Consider the following 18,442-nt stretch of genomic DNA (forward strand, 5'->3'; position numbering starts at 1 on the left):
CATTTGAGTGATTCTTTCATACATAGAAGAAACTTTTAATTCCTCCCCAATCGTAACACCTGTAATATTTCCTTCAGCTAAAGCTGTAGGAATAATACCCAAAACCTGACTACCTCCAAGATGAGCAGATGTTGAAATAGATCCCATTAACCCAATATTACCTCCCCCATATACCAAGTGAGTTTTTCTCTCAGCCAATATCTTTCCAAGATTATTCGCTGCTTTTACAAACACTTCATTTTTTCCAGGACTCGACCCACAAAATACACAAATATTTTTCAATGTTTGTGCTGAGGATCCAGCCATGTTTTTACTTTCTTTTTTTTTCTGCGAAAATAGAGAGAAAGATGAGAGATTTTATAGGAGTAATATGTTATCATGACAAAACTATGGGTCACAGCTGTAAACAGAATAAATAGTAAAAACAGTAATGACACACATTCATATAAACAGTAGTGTGATTGTGGCTCACAATTTTCCTCTGGTTTTACGTCCAGAAACGGCTTCAACGCCTTCTATGAGTCGAGGATATGCTTCCCATCCAATTTTCTTATAAATTGGCAAACAGGGTCTTTTTTAGTCGGATTCCCAAGATTATGACGCTCATCTTAGAATTGTTTCCATAAACGGAGAAGTTCAATATGCACATGTCCACTAGAATGCGTCTCAAGAGTCAATAAGATGTTATCTAAAGACTCCTTACTCAGCCCATTCTTAATGAAACCAATTTTATCTTCTCTGTTATTGGAAACACATCCCAAAGATCTGCATCGTTTGTCACAAGTCCATCTTGCACACTTATGACAAGCCCCTAAACTTTTGGCCCTTCGTTTTTTCGCCTAAGTGCTTTTTCCTAATCCAGGCAAATACCGAATGAGCAATGATTGTGGAACTTCTCCTCCTAATCGGACCTTAGCTTCTATTACAAGACGAATATCTTCTGGAATTCTTTTTGCATTAGCAATCTCAATCTTTCACACCTTCCTGCATAAATTTTTCTTAGAACATTTTCAGAAACAGAGGGAAAATATTTACAAATTTTTGAGAGAATTTCATCCATTTTGAAAAGAAAAGAAATTATTTTTTTTTATTTTTGTATCAGCAATTGTGGGAAACTGATTTAACCGACTGTGAGAGTCACGGAGTACCGTTATCCGTCATTTAACCGGGAAAATAAAAATATTAAGAAAACCTGAAATAAAAACAAACAAACTTAAATGCAACAAAAAAAAATCAAGGATCAGAAAGGGAAATAAACTCTTCTTGAAAGATTTCATTTTCTAAAAATGGTTTAAGCCTTTGTCCATTTACTTTAAAAATATCACCATTTTTAGGATTTTCAATATACACAGCTCCATAAGTATACACATGCTTTACAACATATGGGCCTGTCCAATCTTGATCGTAATTTTCCTGGGAATACGTGAAGTCGAGAATTATAAAGCAAAACTTTTTTACCAATCTCAAAAGATTTTCTAAGAATTGTTTTATCATGAAATGATTTGATTTTTGCTTTATAAATCTTTGAATTCTCATACGCATCATTTCTGAGTTCATCAAGTTCATTAAGTTGCAATTTACGCAATTTGTTGGCATCATCCATGCTTGAATTTAAAGTTTTGATCGCCCAATAAGCTTTATGTTCCAATTCCACAGGCAAATGACAATGTTTTCCATAAACCAACCTATAGGGAGACATATTCAATGATGTTTTAAAAGCTGTTCGATATGCCCAAAGTGCATCATTAAGTCGCAGAGACCAATCTTTTCTATTTGAGTTAACAGTTTTTTCCAAAATTTGCTTTATCTCCCTATTAGCTAATTCAACTTGTCCATTTGTTTGAGGATGATAAGGAGTAGTTACTTTATGAGTAATACCATATTTTTTCATTAATGAAGCAAATGGTTTATTAACAAAGTGAGTTCCCTCATCACTTATCATGGCTCGAGGAATTCCAAATCTACTAAAAATATTTTCTTTTAAAAATTTGATGACGATTTTATGATCATTTTTTCGACATGGAATTGCCTCTATCCATTTGGAAACATAATCAACTGCAACTAAAATATACAAGTATCCAAACGACGATGGAAAAGGTCCCATAAAATCAATTCCCCAACAGTCAAAGATTTCAATTTCAATGATAGGATTCAAAGGCATCATGTTTCTTTTTGAAATCGCACCCAATTTTTGACAATTTTCACAGATCTTGCAGATTTCGTGGGTATCTTTAAACAAAGTGGGCCAATAAAATCCACACTGCAAGATTTTTGCAGCCGTTTTCTTTGAAGAAAAATGTCCTCCGCATGCTTCTGAATGACAAAATTTAATGACACTACTTACCTCATTGTCGGGTATGCAACGTCGAAAATTTTGATATGGACAATACTTGAACAGATACGGATCATCCCAATAAAAGTTTTTTACCTCATTCAAAAATTTTCTTTTATCTTGGGAACTCCATTGCGGTGGCATTTTTCCTGTCACAAGAAAATTTACTATGTTAGCAAACCAAGGTGTAGTAGTAACTGAAAATAGATGTTCATCAGGAAAATTATCGTTAATTGGTGTCATTTCACAAGATGATCCTGTTACTAGTCTCGATAAATGATCGGCTACGACATTCTCGGTTCCTTTTTTATCTTTGATCACAATGTCAAATTCTTGGAGTAACAAAATCCATCGTATCAGTCGTGGCTTTGCATCCTGTTTGGTCAACAAATATCTAATAGCAGAATGATCAGTAAACACAATAGTCATTGATCCAATCAAATAAGAACGAAATTTATCTAATGCAAATATTACAGCAAGTAGTTCTTTTTCAGTTGTGGAGTAATTCATTTGAGCATTGTTTAAAGTTCTACTTGCATAATATATCACATAAGGCTTACCGTTTCTTCTTTGACCCAGTACTGCACCGACTGCATAATCACTCGCATCGCACATGATTTCAAATGGTAAAGACCAGTCAGGAGGTTGCATGATAGGAGCTGATGTTAAATGTCGAATAATTTTATCAAAAGCATTTTGACATTCTTGAGTCCACTCAAATGCAGTGTCTTTTGTTAAGAGGTTACAAATGGGTTTAGATATTAAACTAAAGTCCTTTATAAACCTCCGATAAAATCCAGCATGTCCCAAAAATGAGCGAATTTCTTTAATGGTTTTTGGAGGGGGTAAATTGGCAATGACATCAACTTTTGCTTTATCAACTTCAATTCCATGAGATGACACGACATGTCCCAAAACAATTCCAGAAGTAATCATGTAATGACATTTTTTCCAATTTAAAATAAGACCTTTTTCCTCGCATCTTTTTAAAACTTTTTCCAAATTTTCAAGACAATTATCAAATGTATTCCCAAAGACAGTTAAATCATCCATGAAAATTTCCAAACAATTTTCAACCATATCGCAAAAAATGCTTAGCATACATCTTTGAAATGTTGTTGGGGCATTGCATAAACCAAATGGCATCCTTCTGAATGCAAATGTTCCAAAAGGACATGTGAATGTAGTTTTTTCTTGATCTTCGAGTGCAATGGGAATTTGATAATAACCTGAATATCCATCAAAAAAACAGTAGTATGGATGACCTGCTACTCTTTCTAAAATTTGATCCAAAAATGGTAATGGAAAATGATCTTTTCTAGTGGCGTCATTTAATTTTCTATAATCAATACACATCCGCCAACTAGATGGGACTCGACTTGTTAACAATTCACCTTTTTCATTTTTTATCACTGTGATGCCAGATTTTTTTGGAACTACTTGTGTTGGGCTTACCCACTTACTATCAGAAATAGGGTAGATAATCCCAACATCAAGTAGTTTGAGAACTTCAGTTTTCACAACATCTTTCATGTGTGGATTTAATCTCCTTTGTGGTTGTTGAGATGTTTTAGCATTTTCTTCTAAATGAATTTTGTGTGTGCAAATTAGTGGATTAATGCCCTTGAGATCTTTTAGTGTCCAACCAATTGCATTTTTATGTCTTTTAAGCATATCAACTAATTTACCTTCTTGATCACTTTCTAGTTTGGAAGAAATTACCACCGGATATGTTTCATCTTCTCCAAGAAATGCATACTTCAATTCTTCTAGCAAGGGTTTTAACTCCAATATGGGTGGTTCGTCTTTGTTCTCATATTTTGCATCAAATTCTTTCTCTGATCCTGGTAACGAGTGATACCTGATAAAATCATCAAGATCAATTTCAATATTTTCTTTAACAATTTCAATTGAACAAATATCTAATTGATCACGAATACTCCCTTCTTGAATGTTTTCTTCCACAAGAGTTTCAATAAGATTTTCATCTTCACTTTCATCTCCTTTGTCAAGTGGTTGCTTACAAAGATTAAAAACATTGAGCTCCAAGGTCATGTTACCAAATGACAACTTCATTATTCCATTCCTGCAATTTATAAGGACATTAGAAGTTGCTAAAAATGGACGACCCATAATTACAGGAATTGCATTACAAGCTTTGATAGGTTGTGTATCTAAAACTATGAAATCGAAAGGATATACAAAGTTATCAACTTGGACCAATACGTCTTCTATCATACCTCTTGGCACTTTAACAGATCTATCGGCAAGTAAAAGTGCTACCGAAGTTGATTTTAACTCGCCTAGATTGAGTTCTTGATAAATTGAATATGGAAGTAAATTCACACTAGCTCCAAGATCAAGCAAGGCTTTTTTAATCTTTCGTTCTCCAATAATACATGAAATAGTAGGACAACCAGGGTCTTTGTATTTCAAAGTATTATTATTTTGAATGATTGCACTTACTTGTTCGGCTAAAAATGCTTCCTTTTTCACATTCAATTTTCTTTTCACAGTGCACAAGTCTTTCAAAAATTTGGCATATGATGGTACCTGTTTTATTGCATCTAATAAAGGAATATTAACTTTTACTTGTTTAAAAATATCATATATATCAGAATTCAAATTTGATTTTTTTGTATTTTTCAATGCATGAGAGAATGGTGGTGACACTGTCTGTTGAACCTCCTCTTCGCAAGTTATGGGTTCCACTTCCTTACCCTTTGGAGTTGATTTATCATCATCTTCACAAGGTTCAAGAATGGATTTTTCCACAACCTTACCACTTCGAAGGGTAATAACAGATTTTACCTGATCCATCAATCGAGTTCCAGAAGTTCCAGTTTGTGAATGATGATCCTTGGGATTAGGCAGAGGTTGTGAAGGAAATTTACCTTTTTCATGAACATTAAGTGCAGATGCAAATTTAGCAAGAGTATCTTTCAAATCTGTCATGGTTTAAGCAGTTTGAGTATTGATAGACTCTTGCTTTGCAATGAAAGAATTCAATGTATCTTCCAAATTTCTTTTAGGTGGAGGAACATAAGGTGCATAATTTTGAAAATTTTGTTGATTTTGGAAATGTGGTTGTGAAAATTGTGCAGCATTATCATTCCTCCAACTAAAATTTGGATGATTTCGCCAACCTGGATTGTAATTTTGAGAAAATGGTTCAAAATTTGGCCTTTTGAAATTGTTCAAAACATTGGCTTGTTCATAGAGACATTCTTTAAAAGAGGGCAAAGTGGGACAATCTTTTGTAAAATGATCACTTGTCTCACAGATGTGACACACAATTTCTTGAACAGATTTTAATTGACCATTCTTTTTCAATTCAAGTGCCTCAACTTTTCTTGCCAAAGAGATAAATCTAGCTTGAAGATCATGTTCATCTTTGAGAGTGTACATACCTCCATCAGATGTAGGAGATTGAATCTTGTTTGATGGTTCGATTGTACCTATAGTGTCCCAATTTTGAGCATTTTCAGCTAATGAATCGAGATACTCAATTGCCTCATTTGGATCTTTATCTTCAAATGTTCCATTACACATAAATTCAACCATTTGCCTATCTTTAGGTGTTAAGCCTTCATAAAATTGAGAAACAACTCTCCAAATTTCAAAACCATGATGTGGACAAAGATTAAGCAATTCTTTGTATCTATCCCAACACTGATAAAAAGTTTCTCCTTGTTTTTGAGTGAAAGTAATGATTTGCCTTTTGAAAGAATTTGTTCTATGAGATGGAAAAAACTTTTTCAAAAATTGTTGTTGCAATTCATCCCAAGTTCGAATGGATCCCGATCTAAGATTTTGTAGCCAAGTTTTAGCTTTATCTTTTAAAGAAAAAGGAAAAAAGCTTAAGTCGAATGGTGTTCATGCTACAATTTAGATCATTATATGTGTTGCACACTTCTTCAAACTCTCGTAAATGCATGTATGGATTTTCAGAATCTAAGCCATGAAAATTGGGTAAAAGTTGGATAATACCAGGCTTAAAATTGAAATGAGATGCATCAGGGGGAAAAACTAGACATGAAGGTGCACTAGTACGTGTAGGATTCATGTGATCTCTAAGTGTTTTTCGTCTATCATGATCATGTTGAGATTGAATTTCATCTTCATTTTCTTGGATGGGTTCTTCCGCCATGTTTTGTAAAAATAAAGGGTTATTTCGAATGAGTCGACCACTAAGTGTACGTGACCAAATGCTCATGCAAACGCAAATGCAAAAAAATAAAAACACACAAAAGCAATAAAAATTTAAATAAAGAAAAATAAACTATAAACAAAATTAAATAGACTTGAAATTAAATTATAATTCCCCGGCAACGGCGCCAAAAACTTGTTGCGACTTTGATTGTTGCACTCCCAAGAGCAGGTTGTCCACAAGTAGTATGATTCGGTGAGTCCGAATATCGTATCCACAGGGAAGCTAAGGTAATTACAAGTCCACTACAATGTCTTTTTGTTTTGTTTTTGTTTTTGTTTCTTTTTAATTTTAATTGTTTGAATCTTTAATGGGTAAATTTTAATTGTTCAAATTTTAATTTAAGTAGTTGAGATTAAAGGATCCACTCTTGGTATTTTAATAAAATTAACATTAACGAACATTATTGAAATCCACTTAATAAAATGGTTCCAATATATTAAATAATCATATTTATATTATGTTATATATTATTATCTTATAAGTATATAATATATACCAAAACTTATAAATGTGGTCAAGTATTTATTGTGCTATATAAATTTGTAAACACTGAATCAAGGTTCCCACTTTAAATGGTTGGTAAAACCAAACTATCATTTAAATGGTACCAAGAAATTAATATTATGATATATTTATATATAGTAAATCAAGGTTCCCACTTTAAATGGTTGGTAAAACCAAACAAACATTTAAATGGTTCCAAGAATTTAATATTATAATATATTCATATATAATAAATCAAGGCATCCACTTTAAATGGTTGGTAACACCAAACTAACATTTAAATGGTTCCAAGAATTTAATGTAACATATAGCAACAATAAATCAAAACTCCCACTTATAATTAGGGTATAAAAATGCTTAAAGAAATAAATATAACATAAACAATAAATAATGATTAAATAATATAAAACATAGATTCTTACCTTTTAGTAACCTTATTATCATGCCAAGAGTTTCAACTTTTCATCTCAACTTTAGGAAGTTAGTTATTCATTATTCAAAGTGTAAAACTTTGAATATGAAATTAACATGCTAATTATATTTAAATGAAGAAATAAAGGAAAAATATAGAGAGAAATATTATGAACTCAAAGGTTTGTTCATAGAATGAGGGATATCTCAATACATTACAATGCACCCCTATTTATAGCCAAATTTGGGGAGACAACCACAAATAAAATATTATTTTTTTACACAAAAGTCTTCATTGGTGTTCCAAGATATTATATTATATTACACATCACTTTTGAAAATCTTCTTCTTGGAATTTGCTTCTTCACATAAAAAGAAACATGTGGATAATTGAGTTGTCTAGTTGTGGTATTTTTTTCAAATCATTTGACCAAGTATTGAGAGATATGGTCAAAATACTAGAGCCTGGTAAAACTGCCACTCCTTTGGTAACTTTATTTGTTGCTTAATTTGATCCCAATTGTGAGAGGATTTTTATCTCATGCTTGACACCAATATTGTAGATATTAACATCAACTTTCTACAGGTCCAAGAATCATCTTAATCCCATTTACAACGCCAAGTTTATTCTTGTTTTATCGAACCTGTAAAAAATAGTAAAAACTTGTAATTACACAACAACTTATATTTTATACAATTTATTATAAAACATATAATATTTAAATATTTAATAAAACAAAAACTATATATTTATATTATAAAACATTTAATTAATGTACAATTTTTATGTTTATCACATGTTACATCCGGTGGAGCATAGCCTCATGTCGCGGCAACATTCATATCCGCACAACTGTCACAAACATAGAAATCATTATGAGAAACGTCAATCCAGGGATTTTTGCTTTACATGAAAACAAAGTGCATGCAACTTACATCTCCTGGGAATAAGAATATATTCAGCATTGATTTGCTCATAGATCCCACTTTCTTGTACATTCTAATCCATAGAACATAAAAACTCCATGCAACATAAGGAATACTGTAAATTCTTTCGGTTCATACCTTCAAGTTATAGTCCTCATCCAATGAGATAACCAAAAGAATATGATTCTGACCGTCAAATTACACAATCAATCTTCCAACCGAAGGTTTCGTTTGGTCTCCCAACAGCCACTTAATCAGGCATACAGCTGCCAATGTTATTATGATATATTTATATAAGAATATCCAGAAAATTTTGATTTTCGATTTGGAAGAATATTTTTGTGCATAACACCAATATTAAAAAGAATAAGCCTTGAAGCATCAGAATTTCTCATGCTTGCTCGAGCATATACAATTCCATTTGACAGTTGAGTTGAGGGAGAAATAATGAGAGACAAAAAAAGAAATGCAAGTGTCGCCATTATAGATATGATATTTTTCATTAGGGATGCTTTTTTTCTGAAAAAAAAGACATCCTTTGGAATTCTAGTCCAATGCATCACAAATTTGACCTGCTACCACTTGTCCAACCAGATTAGATCATATAGACTTCGACCATATGGACCGGTGACAAAACTGAGCATCCAGCTGATGGAAGAGTAGAAGCAGAACTCAGAAGAACCATTTTACATTTAACTCAGAATCACATGACTCCAATAGCTAATTGATCTTATGAAAGATGTATGCTTGCTAACACGCACAGTTCGAATTTTTAGTTAACTTAAGCAGTCCAACCACATTTGTAGATATATACTGGTTTAAATCCTCAATATTAATTTTTTTTTATCTTTTCCATGTTCTCAGCCTTAGTATATTGGTTCTACAAGTTAGAGTTACAAAGAACACAAGTTAAAAAATAGTAAATCAAACAGCTAAGAAACATAATTCTTGGTTTTAATGCCATTGTTTGGCAAAGGCCCCATAAGTCAGTTATTGTTGATTATGTAAGACTAAGAAACTGACCGGAATGAACATTTTCATCAGCATTAAATGTTTTTTTCTATTCTCTAAATCACAGTAAGACGTGAACATTAAAATACATAGCGGATGACATGATCACAAAATGGACACTGAAAGTTTGACATGTTCCAATTGCAAAAGGGGAAGTGGTTAATTGCTCCTTTTCTATTCACCAAATCAGAGAAAAACATGATAATTAAGACAGCTAATACATCTCAGACTCAAATACGTCAAATAGACAGTGGAAGTCCATGAACATCTTCCACTAGCAAGAGAATCAAAATGGAAAATTCGGCTTTCATGTTTTAGGCTATATTCTGACAAGTACTTATGAAACGTTTTTATGCAAGTGTTTTCAAGAAAATTATAAAAGGTTTTAAAAGTTGTTTTAAGAATAAATATATTTTTGAACAACTATTCTATGAAAACGTTTTTGTAGTTAAAAATAACTAAGAAGATTTTTGGACAATTGTTCTATAAAAAAATTTAATTATAATTTTCTTTTTCCTCATTTTTTTCTTGTTTGTGATTTATTACCCGGTTGACCCATGTTTTTAATTTTAAAATTTTCATAAAATTTTACAAAAATTTTTGTCCAAACACTTGTTTTTTTCAATTATAAAACACTAAAAACATGTATAAAATATTTGTCCAAACAGAATCTTAGTCTCCTTCTTGTTTTACTATTGAACACAAACGCAATCAGATTATTCGCATTAAATATATATATATATAAAAAAAAAAAAAACTAAATCAGAATCAACATCTCCCGTCCACAAACATTACTTTTTTCCTTTTCTTATTTATATCTTTACCACCCCAAACAATGACTCGATAAATCATAATTCTCACAATTTGGTTGATATTATTCTCTTTGTTTCCCCTCATTTTATCATTATAAATATCACAAGTACACTGAACAGCACAATGCAACATTAATCTTCATTAAATCTTCCAAAATCACCTCCTCTAGAGTAATTTTTTGGCTTCAAAGACATGGATCAAAAATTGCGTCTGCCAGTAGGCATTTTGGGTAACCTCCTCCTCTTTGATTCTTGTAATCTGATATGAGAACTTTTCCAGAGGTTTTCATGTTAAACCATAATCGTTTTGGAGTTTCTTTCAGGAAATGCAGCCTCCATGCTACTATACGCTGCGCCAATGTAATCACAAGCTCTTGTTCTCCTTCTCAATTATCTACAAGATCAAAAATCATGAGTTAAAACTAAAAAAACTTAAAGCTAATCCTAAGCTTAGCAAGGATCCTGCATGTACTTGGCACTGCCTTTAAGTATATCTCAACTTAAGTACCATAGAACCCCCAGATTGTCTCTCTGGTTAACCACACATTTTTGTAGCACAGAATGAAGGATATGCAGCAATATAACTGAGGTGCTAATCCTGTATAACGTTTTTAATATTTCAGATTAACTTTCTCAAGGGTGATAAGAAAGAAAAGCACTGAAGAGTTTTCGTGTACTCCGTACATCATAGCTTTATTAAATTGTTTACTTTACACTTGGTATGGCTTGCCAGTTGTAAGTTACAAGTGGGAAAACTTTCCAGTGGTTACTATTAATGGTTTGGGCATTCTTCTGGAGTTCTCCTTCATAATGATATATCTCTACTTTGCTTCAGCAAATAGGAAGGCAAGTCACTTCTATAAAAGATTTTGGCATTTTATACCATGTCTAACATTAACTTTTTATAAGCACATCTTTCATGGTTCCAAGAAGGCTTGCTCTTACCATTCATGCTTGTTTTTCAAATTCAAGCCACAGGGCTAATTGCCCTAGTCATAAAAATGTAAAATGGCTAGTATATAAGTGCTGTCAATGAATTTGCACAGCAGTTTGTATGTGCTGCAATAGCGAAATGAAACTTAATGCCTGTATGATGCAATGATTATCCAAGTAAAGCTTAAGCAAAACATATACATAAGTTTTTTCAAAGTAAATGATGGACAATGAGTTTTATCAACATAATAGGTGTATAATTTCATGCATGTGTGAGAAGAATAGAAGGTACACCATATTATTAACATACCAAAGCGATGTACATACAGAGGAAGGTAGTCATGTTAACAATACCTGTTACCCTGGTGTTCTGCTTCACTGCAATTCTATCAGCATTTGCCTTTCATGATCACCACCATCGCAAGATGTTTGTCGGAAGCATCGGCCTGGCAGCATCTATAACAATGTACGGTTCTCCGCTGGTGGTTATGGTGAGCCATTTTCTTTTAGAATGAATTCATTTTTTACCCAAGGGAAGAACAGAAGAGACTGTACATGCACAAAATATCCATAATTGTACATTTCTATATACTTTCACTGATCTAGTCATGTTAATAATGCTAGAAACAAGTGATACAAACTAAGAGCGTGGAGTTTATGCCATTCTACTTGTCATTATTCTCATTTCTAGCTAGTTCACTCTGGATGGCTTACGGATTACTAAGCCGTGATCTTTTCCTTGCGGTTAGTGTGATAAAAGGCTCTATTTCAAAGTAAAATGTCGTCCTACGTAATAGTCTGATTTACTGAACTTTAATATGATATTGTAATTTACAGTCTCCAAACCTGGTTGGTAGCCCTTTAGGCATCCTCCAGCTTTTGCTATACTGCAAGTACAGAAAAGTGGGAATTACAGAAGAGCCTAAAGAATGGGATCTGGAAAAAAATTACACGAAGAATATGCCACATCTAAAGACAAGTGCAGAAAAGGATGAAGAGAAATCGATGCAATCTTTGAAGGTGACTCCACCGGCAAAAGATGATGAGCAATCAACAGTAAATTTTCAGCTTGTGGTCACTGATGCAACAAATGGACAAAGGGGAACAATGTAAACAAAAGGTTCGGATCACTTTTTATCTTCATACTACCAACGAAGCTGTTTATTTTAGTTAAAGTTAAAGCTCTATAAAACCTGCTGCTCTTTTCCTCGCCAGTCGGGATTAGCAACAGATATTTTCTTTGTGCATGGTACTTCCTACGCAAAGCACTATGATATGGCAATATCATGGTATAGTATGACACATTCTGCGCTAGTCTGGTGCATGGCGTCTAGGTGGGGATTAGACATCGTTAGATGGATTCCACGGTATCAATAGACTTGTAATGGTTTTTAAATTAAATTTCAGCCCAAATTTTGTTAAATCCAATTGATATCTGGTTCATTGCTCCTGCTTAAGGCGGATCAGAATAATTGGCACTGCAAAAAAAAAAATCAAAATAAAGAAAAAATTATCTTTAGAGTCTGGTTCGATTTTCTTATGTGTGCAGAAATAAATATACAAAGAATATGAGAGTTACATGTTAGGACAAGCGCAAGCCAACAAATTGTGGTTTTAATTGGGCTTTCAATTCCAAAAAATTAATAGCACAAGCCTATAATTCTCTTTATTTCATGTTCTAGTTTAATTCAGCTTTCAAAAATTAAAAGTCCAAAAAAAATTCTCAATAAAACTTTAAACGCCTAGATCCGCCTTAAACTGCCTAGGCCTGCCTAAGAGCGTCTAGGCGCCCTTGCCGATAGGCTGGCCGCCTAGAACCTTTTTGGTGCGGTCAAGCGGCGCTAGAGGTTCCTAGGCGACCGCCTAACCGGAGTTGTAGAAGACTGGGCAATATCAAATATTTTTGTTCTTGCTGAATATTAATAGTAGATAACTATCTTAACTACTAGTTATTTAAAATAATTACTACCATTAATATTCAACAATTCTTCTATGTTTAACAACTGAGAGAAACACACACACACACACTCACTCAATCTTCAAAGAGGCTGTTTGAAGTTTCTTAGAATCTGTTGTGCTTTTTGACAGGGGTTGCTTTTGCCAATTATACGAGCAATAAATTATTGAAGAGCCTCAAAATTGGAGAGATGCAGATGCTAAAAGCAGTTTGTTAATAAATTGGGGAAGGGGGAATGTATCTAATCTAAATCTAAATCTAAATCGAAAAAAAAAAATATGTACTTGATATCTTTGGAATGATAAACACGAGCTACTCCATCAGTCTGCATTAAAATGCATCGCAAGACAACAATACCAACCAGGTCAAGAAAATCAGCGCAATTTATCCACTATACTCAAAACCATGATAATATTCCGTACGGTTCATGGTAAAATATTTTGAACTTCCATTTGACTAAGCATAAAATTTGGCCTTACAATCAATGAAATTGAACTAAATTCTCAACCATGCCTCCGAAAGAATATAGAGAGAATATTCGCTAGAAAACTTTCACAAGGATTTTATATAGTCAAATACGCATGGTTATCAATACCTCAAATTGATATAAATTATAGATAGAGGCGCAGGGCAGGAAAATGAAAAAATGAACTAGCAAAAACCCTTGCGTACAAAGATGGGGCAGTAATAGAAGATCATCTTGCATCCAAAGATTCTGTTGAAAACCTTTCCAGCTTTTCTTAGTAGTTTGAACAAAAAATTCACTTGAAAATTCAGCATTCAGATTATGTTGGTACATTAGGAATGTTACAATATTAGATGCGGAGAAAGAAAATGTAATAGACTAGTTGAATATGCATTTCTTGTTAGAGATTCTAAACAAGCTATCATATTAGAATCTGGACGATTTCTATCATCTACAGAAAATACATGAACTCTATTGTTTACATCAATCCAACTACAACCAGGGTCCTTCTTAACTCCCAATTCTGCCAAAAGTTTCCTCATCATTAGCTTCTCTCCCCACTTCCCTAATCCTGAATAAATGTTAGACATTATAACACAGACAGATGATGGATTAGGGTCCAAAGCGAACATTTTTTCTGCCACTCTCTCACCCACTTCCCTGTCCGTCCAAAAGCAACAAGAATTGAGCAATGATATCAAGAGAATTTTGTCTGCTTCAATTGGCATCGACTCCATAAGTTCCTCAGCTTGTCGTAGAAGACCAGATCGACCAAGAAGATCCACTACACATGAAAAATGTTCTATGGTTGGAATTATACCATAGTGCTCTTTCATTGAGTGGAAAAGATGGATCCCTTTGTTTAATAAACCTGAGCGTGTGCAAGCAGATAGAACAGCAACAAAAGTTGCAGCATTTGGATTTATCCCCATTTCAAGCATAGCAGAAAAGAATGACAACGCATCAGTGCCAAGTCCATGATGTGCGTGTCCATTAATCAAAGCTGTCCAGGCGGCCACATTGGGAGAAGAAATGCAGCCGAATGATGCCCTTGCATCGGCAAGGCTTCCACATCTTGAGTACATGTCAATGAGAGATGTGCCAACGTATACATTGGATGAAAATTGAGTTTTTTCCAGATGTGCGTGAAGTACCTGACCCTGTTGTAGAAAGCCCAAGCATGCACAGGCTTGAAACAGAGCACAGAAGGTGGATCTGGTTTGAATTATTGATGATCTGAGCATTGATACATACAGTTTCAATGCGTTTTCGTGCTGATCATTGTGAACATACCCTTTAATCATTGAATTCCAGGTAATGGATCCCCCATCTATTTTTGTCTTTTCAAAAAGATCCACAGCTTTGTCAATATGACCATTCCTAGCATAAACTGTGATCATAGTATTCAGAGAAGCTAAATTCTTCAAAGGCATTTGCATAAACAACATTTCCGAATCCCCAAATCGACCACACATAGCATACCCTTTTATCATTAGATTATAAGAGACTGGATTCTTTTCGATCATTTTGGTAAAGACTGACTCAGCATTTTTAATCTGGCCCCATTTCACAAGCCCGCCAAGTAACTCATTTGAATCATCCAAACAGGGAAACATTATCCCATCATAAACTCTCATAGCATCATCCATAAGCTCGCAGCTAGAATAAAAGTAGATTAATGAACTTAATATGGAACGTTCAAATTCAAACCCAAGTTTTATTGTAAGCCCATGAACCACCCTTCCCACCCGCAAATCTGCTAATCTACCACAAGCTCTCACAGCACAATCCAAAGTAAACTCATTTGGAACGGCCTCATTTCTCTCATTCATCTTCTTAAATAGCTTCAATGCCTTCTCGCACTCAGCCTCACAGTTCACAAAACCCGAAATCAATTTAGACCACTCCACCACACCCCGCTTCGGCATTCGTTCAAAAAAATTAACTGCTTCAGTAAGTAAATTGCACTGAACATAAGAAACTAACATCAAACTCCATAATAACTCATTTTCCTCATGCAACTCACCAAATACCCTCCTCCCATCTCCGATTTCATAACAATTACCATACATATACAGCAACGCACTTCCCACAAACTTGAATCTTTCGAGTGCAGATTTCAAAAGCATCCCATGAATCTGCTTCCCAACAACCAACAACTGCGCACGCGCACATAAGCTCAGCGACATCGAATACGTAGTCTCGTCAAGCTTCACAATGGAGTGATGCATAAGAGAAATCAAGTCTAGAGCTTCGGAAAACTTATTCCATCTGAAATATCCAGTAATCATGGTGTTCCACGAGACCACAGTTCGTTCAAGCATTTCATCGAACATATGACGGGAATGTTCGAGGTCCCCCTTATCGCTAAGGAATTTGATGCATTTATTCGTGGCAACAACATCTGCGTCCACTGAACGAGAATCTAGATTCCCTTTCAAGCGCTGGTGCTTCCACGTGACATAAATTGGAGACGATCCCACGGCCATCTTCAGTGATTTTTTGAGGTTTGTGAAAAAAAGGGAACTCAGTTTGGGCATAAAATTTGCTGCGAAAAGTGGGACTTTTTCGTTTGTTCAAAAGAAAAGACGACGGTAGAGATGAATAGCCGATTAGATGGCACTCGTACCCATTTTCAGGAAATTTAGTAATAACAATAAATAATTAAAAAACGTCTCCCGTGTTGTGAAAAAATAAAAATTTATGCTAAAAAGTAAAAATCTCAAACTCTCAAAATTTACCAAACTACACACTTTATAATATTTTTCTCTCTACTCAATTGTAATTTTCTTCACAAATGAGAGATCTATTTATAGGAAATCTTTACAAATAATCCAAAAATAAAATACATCATTACCTACATCATCACACACTAATTTTCAATATTTACAACTCTTATTTTCAACATTCAAATATTCAACATTCAAATATTCAATACTCACATTTTAAATATATTTTTCAACACTCCCCCTTGTGATGATGATCATAATGATTGTCTTCATTACGTATTTTTTACTGCCTCGTTAAAAACCTTACTAGGAAAAACCCATTGGGATAAAAATCATAGTAAGGGAAAAAGAGTGCAGTCACGTAAACTCCCCCTCATGTTGACACGAACAATTCTTCACAAATTTCGTAGATTGCGCATCCCAATATTATATATGTGCTTTCTGAATATTGACGTAGGAAGTGCCTTTGTGAAAAGATCTGATGAGTTTTCACTTGATTGAATGTGACGAACATCAATACATCTATTCTTCTCAAGCTCCTTGGTGAATGCGAAGAACTTAGGAGGAATATGTTTAGTTCTGTCGCTTTTTATGTATCCTTCTTTCATTTGAGCAACACATGCAGCATTATCTTCATATAGTATCACAGGCTTCTCATCAGATGATAATCCGCATGAAATTTGGATATGTTGGGTCATTGATTTTAACCACACACATTCACGACTTGCTTCATGTAGTGCAATAATCTCGGCATGATTTGATGAAGTTGTTACGAGCGTTTGTTTCTGAGAACGCCAAGATATTGCAGTGCCTCCACGAGTAAATACATATCCAGTTTGGGAACGTGCCTTGTGTGGATCAGATAAGTATCCAGCATCAGCATAACCAATTATACTTGGATTAGCATCTTTTGAATACAAAAGTCCCAAGTCTGTCGTTCCTCGTAGATAACGGAATATATGTTTAATTCCGTTCCAGTGTCTCTTTGTTGGATATGTGCTAAATCTTGCCAACAGATTCACGGCAAAAGATATATCAGGCCTTGTACAATTTGTAAGGTACATAAGGGCACCGATGGCACTTAGATATGGTACTTCTGGACCAAGAATATCTTCATCATCTTCACATGGACGGAATGGATCCCTTTCTATGTTTAATGATCTAACAACCATTGGAGTACTTAAAGGATTTGCTTTATCCATATTAAAACGTTTAAGGATCTTTTCTGTATAATTTGTCTGGTGAACAAACATTCCACATTCTTTTTGTTCAATTTGTAAACCCAGACAATACTTGGTTTTTCCAAGATCCTTCATTTCAAATTCTTCCTTCAAGTATGACACAACTTCTTGAATTTCTTTATTCGTTCCAATGATGTTTAAATCATCAACATATACAGCAATAATTACGCATCCGGATGTTGTTTTCTTAATGAAAACACAAGGGCATATTGAATTATTTACATATCTCTTTTTCATCAAGTGATCACTTAGTCGATTATACCACATTCGACCTGATTGCTTTAACCCATATAATGATCTTTGTAATTTCACAGAATAACATTCCCTGGGTTTTGAACTTTGTGCTTCAGGCATCTTAAATCCTTCAGGGATTTTCATATATATATTACTATCAAGTGATCCATATAAGTAAGCTGTAACAACATCCATAAGACGCATTTCTAAATTTTCAGATACCACCAAGCTAATCAAATACCGAAACGTAATTGCATCCATCACAGGAGAATACGTTTCTTCATAATCAATTCCAGGCCTTTGAGAAAAACCTTGTGCAACAAGTCGAGCTTTATATCTTACTATTTCATTTTTCTCATTTCGCTTTCGAATAAAAACTCATTTGTATCCAACAGGTTTAACACCTTCAGGTGTAAGGACTATAGGTCCAAAAACATTACGTTTATTTAGCGAATTTAATTCAACCTGGATGGTATCTTTCCATTTTATCCAATCCTGCCGATTTTTACATTCACCAAAAGATTTTGATTCATGATCTTCGTTATCATTTATGATGTCGATTGCCACATTATAAGAAAATATATCATCAATTTCATCTATATCTTTTCGGTTCCATATTTTTCCAGTATTAATATAATTGATAGAGATTTCATGATTCTCGTCAGTTTGTGG

The 18,442-nt window shown here is 34.0% G+C and overlaps 2 protein-coding genes, 1 long non-coding RNA gene and 1 other non-coding gene across 7 annotated transcripts; 2 read left to right on the forward strand and 2 right to left on the reverse strand.

Annotated features, from left to right (window-relative positions):
• The first annotated feature begins 5,954 nt into the window (after nt 1–5,954).
• Nucleotides 5,955–6,063, forward strand: LOC142534010 (small nucleolar RNA R71). Its single transcript, XR_012816882.1, has one exon. It is a non-coding gene; the product is annotated as a small nucleolar RNA R71 (small nucleolar RNA).
• A 4,241-nt stretch (nt 6,064–10,304) lies between these two features.
• Nucleotides 10,305–13,423, forward strand: LOC142532971 (bidirectional sugar transporter SWEET3b). Of its 4 annotated transcripts, none has more exons than XM_075639541.1 (7): nt 10,305–10,440; nt 10,534–10,570; nt 10,834–11,056; nt 11,473–11,634; nt 11,768–11,887; nt 11,981–12,263; nt 13,232–13,423. In XM_075639541.1, exons 1-6 carry the CDS (start codon nt 10,404–10,406, stop codon nt 12,254–12,256), a joined length of 855 nt encoding a protein of 284 aa, XP_075495656.1. In that variant the 5' UTR covers nt 10,305–10,403; the 3' UTR covers nt 12,257–12,263; nt 13,232–13,423. The 4 variants fall into 4 exon arrangements, with proteins under 4 accessions (XP_075495656.1, XP_075495657.1, XP_075495655.1 ...); XM_075639542.1 differs by lacking the exon at nt 13,232–13,423 and adding an exon at nt 12,359–12,435; XM_075639540.1 differs by lacking the exon at nt 13,232–13,423 and having other exon boundaries at nt 11,981–12,377.
• Nucleotides 10,372–12,128, reverse strand: LOC142532972 (uncharacterized). Its single transcript, XR_012816644.1, has 3 exons — nt 11,990–12,128; nt 11,498–11,692; nt 10,372–10,604 (listed from the first exon to the last, which is right to left on the reverse strand). It is a non-coding gene; the product is annotated as an uncharacterized LOC142532972 (long non-coding RNA).
• Nucleotides 13,424–13,860: 437 nt separating the features above from the next.
• LOC142532970 (pentatricopeptide repeat-containing protein At4g13650-like) lies at nt 13,861–16,215 on the reverse strand. Its single transcript, XM_075639539.1, has one exon. The coding sequence runs from the start codon at nt 16,104–16,106 to the stop codon at nt 13,908–13,910; it is 2,199 nt and encodes a 732-aa protein (XP_075495654.1). The 5' UTR covers nt 16,107–16,215; the 3' UTR covers nt 13,861–13,907.
• Nucleotides 16,216–18,442: the final 2,227 nt, after the last annotated feature.

This window comes from Primulina tabacum, chromosome 18 (genome assembly GCF_025594145.1).
Source record: "Primulina tabacum isolate GXHZ01 chromosome 18, ASM2559414v2, whole genome shotgun sequence".
In the NCBI taxonomy this organism is placed as follows: domain Eukaryota; kingdom Viridiplantae; phylum Streptophyta; class Magnoliopsida; order Lamiales; family Gesneriaceae; genus Primulina; species Primulina tabacum.